General features: G+C 43.0%; 1 protein-coding gene across 1 annotated transcript; it reads right to left on the reverse strand.

Moving 5' to 3' along the window:
• Positions 1–610: 610 nt before the first annotated feature.
• On the reverse strand, positions 611–4,591 carry LOC136960258 (uncharacterized). The gene is made up of 7 exons (XM_067254681.1): positions 4,440–4,591; positions 2,801–3,198; positions 2,337–2,474; positions 2,188–2,249; positions 1,796–1,942; positions 1,429–1,542; positions 611–1,217 (listed from the first exon to the last, which is right to left on the reverse strand). The coding sequence occupies exons 2-7, from the start codon at positions 3,192–3,194 to the stop codon at positions 1,170–1,172; spliced, it is 903 nt and encodes a 300-aa protein (XP_067110782.1). The 5' UTR covers positions 3,195–3,198; positions 4,440–4,591; the 3' UTR covers positions 611–1,169.
• Positions 4,592–5,970: the final 1,379 nt, after the last annotated feature.

Here is a 5,970-nt window from a genome sequence, read left to right on the forward strand (position 1 = left end):
GAATATTTTCGATTGTTATGCATCGCGTTATAAATTACGCTCTCTCGTGAGCGCACGGGACGCAATTGACTACAATAACCTTCTCCGCGGTCCGGGTTACTTTTAAAAAACAAAAAAGCGTAGCCGATGAAATCTTTGACGATACGTTATTCCACCTATCCACCATATTTCAACCTTGTTCGTGTGACTTAAAAATTGTTCTCGCGACTGCCCGGTGTGTTGTCAGTAAGCAGGTCTAGCAGGTGTGGGAAACGGGTTGGATTTCATTTCAGTTCAGATCCCGTGGAATCCAGACCATGGAGCCACAAAGCCATTGAAGCGCAAATCAGTAAACCGTTACCAAATGCAGTTTTTGATAATAAAGGAAACTGCAAACATTTATAACATGATTTAAAGCATATATAAGATTAAGCTTTCACCACACCCTATTTTCATTTTAATAAATGTGTCAGCTTTTCGAATCAGACAATAGTAACTGTATTGTTATTGTATTACGCTACAAGTAGTAGTAGTAGTGTGTGTGTGTGTGTGTGTGTGTGTGTGTGTGTGTGTGTGTGTGTGTGTGTGTGTGTGCCCCTGTAGTGACCCAAGAATACATTTCAGCAAACATATACAATCTTGATTTATCTTGGCAAATTGATTCATAGACGTACAGTTTTCCTGTGATTAACCATTGGAATCGGATATAGCTAGATAATATTTTTTTTTAAACATGCTAGAACCGTCAAGCCTACACCCTAGTCTACACATATTACACTTCATCAAGTTAAAGTACTCTACACAGTATACTGTCATACAGCTTTGGCACAACAAAAAATAAGTACTTTCATTTAAATAGTGTGGCTCTTTGCACATTATAGCCCTATATTTTATCCCTAAATCTCAACAAAAAACATCTGTAAACAATACTAATGCATTTAAGGTTTTAATCAGCCTGTTAAAATGAGCCTTTATTTGTTGCATGCTCCTGAGTAAAGACCTGCATCTCACAAACACACTTTCAACGATCAAAGGTCTCTTGTGCAAAACGTTTTTTTTTCTTTTCAGTTGTGCTCCAACATCTGGTTTACCCTGAGTTTAAGTTCCCCGCTGGTTGGGGGGGGGGGGGGGGGGGGGGGGGGGGGTTAGGGGTGGAGTTTGGCACAGGGCTGGCTCAGGTGGCACCCCGCTCAGATCCCTTCCTCATCAGTGTCGTCCTCGCTCTCAAACACTTCCTCCTGCAGACAGAGTACAGAAGACACTCAGTCATTTTGATCCGAATCTACTCTTATCACCACAGGGCCCATATTTAACTACAGGCAGCGTGTATGTGTGTGTGTGTGTGTGTGTGGCATCAAATGAATGAGTGTGTGAGTACACGCGAGAGCGACAGAGCGAGTCAATAAGTGTGTGTGTGTGTGTGTGTGTGAGAGGAGGTAGCCTACGTACATATCCACCCTTCTGCATGACCCAGGGGGAGTAGTGATCTTTCAGGAACTTGGCTCCGAAGCCAAGCACCCGGTTCATAGGGAGCGTGTCCAGTGCTGACAAGCGACTGGACACCTGGGAAAAGACAGGAGAATCCACGTTGAAACACTTTGTCCTCCACACACAACGTGGTGAAACGTAAGCCCTGTCGAGGGGGCGTGGCATCCGCTTCAACTATCAACACTCGTCGAGAGGGCGAGTCCCCCATGGTGGAGCTCCCGTCACAATATCAACTGTTGTACGATGAACGTTTATATCACCGTCGTTTTAGTGACAGTGCAGTCCACCTCGTGACACATTCTTGAGGGTATATCCAAGCGGCCCTTACCTCACACGTGAGAGCAATCTGGGTTTTGGGTTCTTCAGTGCTGGGTTCGGGGTCATGCCCGACCCTTCTGAGGAAGGTTGAGATCACTTTGGAAAAGAAGCTATAGGAACCCAGAAGTTCTTTGGCTAGTAATGTGTCCTTCAGAATCTAAGGAAAACGGGACGGGAGATATTAGAAGTCTGACATTTATTCAGCCAGGTACATTAAAAGGAGGACGTTCCCTAGTTTGTTTGTGCATGGTAAACTTCAACCCAGGCAATTCCCAACGGATTGGATTCTTGGTCGACGTCAATCAGGCTAACGTGGAATTATCTGGGATTACAGAGACACCTGGTGGACGGGAGCAGAACTACAACCGACACTTGATTACGCAGTAGGAAAAGTTCTCTCACCTCGTCGTTCAATTTGTCCCCGTGTTCTCTCAACAACAACCCCACGAGTGTCTCCACGGAATCTGCGAAGCAAAAACAATGCATCAGGCTGGAACAGGTGTATGAGAGAAGAAATTGAAGAGATTGTGTTAAATGTCCTTGAAAATTACCTTTCTCCCCGTCCGTTTCCAGATCTCCAGGTGTGAAGCTAATGGCATCAGCCATCTTGGTCAGTCTGTTAGCTACGTCCTCCAGTCCCTCTCTGTCTCCAACTCCATTTATCTTCTCCTCTTCATCTCCCCCTCCATCTGAAACGGACAGGCCCAGAGCTATTATAGTTAGGGGAGAAGCTGGTTCAATTAGCTGGTGTCAAATAAAGTTCTTAAAGAAATTGAGAAAACCACATGATCCCATGAAATAAGCAAAACACCAACTGGTGTCCAGATCATATCAAATATACACATGTTATTTCTATAGACCTTTTTAAAAGGAATGTCACAGAGGGCTTCACATACGCCCATAGAACTGCAACCTAAACCAACTTAAACCCTCAGAGACAAGACAAGGAAAACTCCCTGGAAAATAAATGGATGCAATTGCTCCTCCCAAGGTTTCTTCCGTTGTCACGACTCACCATGGCCCCTGAACATCGCTGCCTCGTCCTGCTGTCGTGGCTCCTCTTCCTCCGGATCGATTGACCCTTTCCCGCAAGCGAACATTTTCAGAAACCTCCTCCTCATCTTTCTCTTCTTCTTCCTCTCCTTCAGGCTGGCCGTGGACTCGGGGGTCCCTGAGGGCACCTCCTGCTGAGGCTCTATGCCCCCCTCCGCTGGTGGGGCCACCTCCCTAGGCCTCCTCCTGGTGGCGTAAGCCATCATCACCCGAAACTCCACCGTGTCCTCCATGCCCTCGTCACTGGCCACTGCCACCGCTTGGTGGGCGTCGCTACTTTGGATGGCATCCACCGGGGCACGTCCGTCAGCATCTGCGACGGCGTTCGCGTTGGCATCCATTTGACCAATCGCCATCGTTCTGACACGGAAGTAGAAGGAAATGTTAATGTCGGGCTGCATTGCATAAAGTGTTTGACGATGAACTGTCGCTCGATAAACTGTGGACTAAATGGAAAGGGTATGACTTATTGTCTGCCTCTTGAGCCGTATGTTGGCAGTGCTGCTCGTGAATTATGTCTACATGTGTTCTATATCTGCTACGACGACCGTTTAACACGGTTGTGTGGCCTTACACGCCATAGTAATACATCCAATGAACACATTAAGGGAATACACAATTGTAATTATAGTTAGATCTGATCATGCCTTAATGAAGGCCTATCACTTAATGAAGTGATAGGCCTTGCCTATTGATTTACACATTCACACAGTCCGTACATGTTTGCCAGATTTCCTTTCTTTGGCAGCAGTAACTGTGTTGCTTTTAGCCTGGATAATATTTTTTTAATTCTTCCTATTTGATTAATAGTTCATCGACACGTCTAGATAGCTCTTGTCTAGAGAGCGTCTAGACGTGTCTATGCTTGCAATTGGTCATAGTGCAAACACTGCCCATTTTACGTGAAGACGCTCATTGCTAGATTGGGAAAAACCCAAGTGTGGACTTTTAACGATTCGATAACCCTAATGCGTCATTGGCTATTACTGAAGACAGCAAACGAAAATAGTCTATACTAGGGTCGTTGAACTTGAAGCTGTGTCAGTCTATAAATTGCCTAACGCCATAGGCTACATTATCTGTCAAGGAAAGTACGAGGCTTCGGGAGGTACTGCAACTCAATGCCCAGACATGTTTGTCTACTGTCAACGGGCTATCAATACAGACTGTATCACAAACCGATTTCCCTTTCTTAAGCCAATTATGTTAATCTAATGCTCATCCAAAATCAGAATATCGGTCTTTAATCAAGTAGGCCTAGTTCTACATTTCAGCGTTAAAGTTAAACACGTAAATTAGAGTTCACGTCGTCAGTAAATAGGTGCTATGGCTTTTGAAAATGTAAACGTTAAGATAACCTGTCATTTTGGTTAATACGATAACAGAACAGACGGATAAACTTGTGGGCAGCCAGGACGGATCGAAAAGTCTCGAATCGAAGAAATAGTAGCCTATGGGTTCTGTACAATCCGGTAAAAAGTTTGAGGTTAAGTAGCTGGCTCCCAAACACGTATGTCAAAAATGCGTATTTTAAAAATGTATATGTCACATACATTTTTAAAAGTAAATAAACTACACCCAATACTTAAATACGTACTTACGTTTCTACTAATGTTGGCGAAGTGGGCAAAATTGTAGCCTAGTTCCTTCTTAACCGCGTTCCTTGTTCGCTACTGCTAGAAATACCGGTAGCCTGCTTGTCTACTGGGGTTTCCAGTAATGCTGCTTCATGTAAGTGTGCATTGCTTTTTAAATCCGCTCTACCAACATGAAACCGAAAGAATAAGGATGACACTGTAAATTCACCTTTTGTCGAAGGTCTTTAAAATGCCCAACTCAAAAGCACGTGAAACTTCACCGTCAGCTGATCGCATCATGTCAATAAAAACACGTAGACCAACCAAGTCTTTAAAACTTTATTATTATTCTAAAATGATAACGTTATTCAGATGTTACAATTGTACAATCTGACATGCTTTGTATATGCCTCTCAAATAATCCCGCTCCCCGCAACAAATAATCCACTGGACATTGAAGAGATTATATCATTTCTTAATTAAAATTCTTTAGAAAATTTAGGGTGGAGAAAAAAAAGAAAGATTTTTTTGGGATAGATTTTAGTTTTTTGTGTGTCAGAATTCAGAATATGGGCCTATGTCCTTGTTCACATCAAAATACTATTTCATATGGCACTAAACAATCCCTTTGAAAAATGGGATTGTGGAAATCTGTGTAAACTAAGAAAAATTGGATGGTGACCTAGAACTCCGACGATACCAACCAGAGCAACATTATAACCGGTTAAAGGTTGCCTAGGCGGAACCAGGCTTGTAAAGGGTCACAGAACCGGAAGTACAGTAAAAACCCAAGCATTCAGGAGTATTCCATATAATTCTGGAGTCTCCTACTGTGGGTTCATTCCCATTCATAACTATAGGCTGCGTTACATTTCCTGTTGTCTACTGTGCCATTCTGCCTGGCGTTTTGGATCGGTCCTATTAGGAAATATTCAGTCGGGCCTGTTTAGGGCAGGTAGCAATGATAGTTCAGTGTGGTCCGGTTTAGCCTACTTTTTTCTTTAACAACCAGACTCCTAAAATATGTGGACTAGAGTTTGTGTTCACACCGATTCAGGGGTCTTCACAGCCCCTTGTCAAAATGTGACCTCACTGTCAAAACTGAAACGCCCTTAAATACCTATCCAAACACAGGAAATGATGTCAGAGGCAACACTTTTTTGGATAACAGAAAATAAACAACAACATTCAAGTAATTCCATCATCATTAAAACAAAACAATACAAAAGCAAAACCACAGAACACATCCACCCAGTCGTACACTCAGGTAGAAAACAACAAAATAAAACCATAATAATAATAATACGAATAATAATACAAATAATAATAATAACAACAATAATGATAATTATAATCATAGCATTCCATGATGCCATTATTAAAAGTGAGGAACTTTCGAGGAGGTCAGAAACTGCCATGCTCGATAATGCCGATGATGATTTTCTGGGAGGGGTGTCTGGTGTGAGTGTGTGTGTGTGTGTCTCAGAACATCTGGTCACTAGTAATGGCTCAAGGAACAAAGAGGGAGTATCAGCTATTCCAACCTCAGCCCTCC

This window comes from Osmerus mordax, chromosome 17 (assembly GCF_038355195.1).
Source record: "Osmerus mordax isolate fOsmMor3 chromosome 17, fOsmMor3.pri, whole genome shotgun sequence".
Classification (NCBI taxonomy): Eukaryota; Metazoa; Chordata; class Actinopteri; order Osmeriformes; family Osmeridae; genus Osmerus; species Osmerus mordax.

Coding starts and splice junctions, on each gene's coding strand:
- LOC136960258 (XM_067254681.1), bottom strand. CDS start 3,194: ATGGCGATTGGTCAAATGGATGCCAACGCGAACGCCGTCGCAGATGCT. Junction 1,543..1,795: donor AGATTGCTCTCACGTGTGAG/GTAAGGGCCGCT, acceptor GTCTTTTCCCAG/GTGTCCAGTCGCTTGTCAGC. Junction 1,218..1,428: donor TCATGCAGAAGGGTGGATAT/GTACGTAGGCTA, acceptor CTCTGTCTGCAG/GAGGAAGTGTTTGAGAGCGA.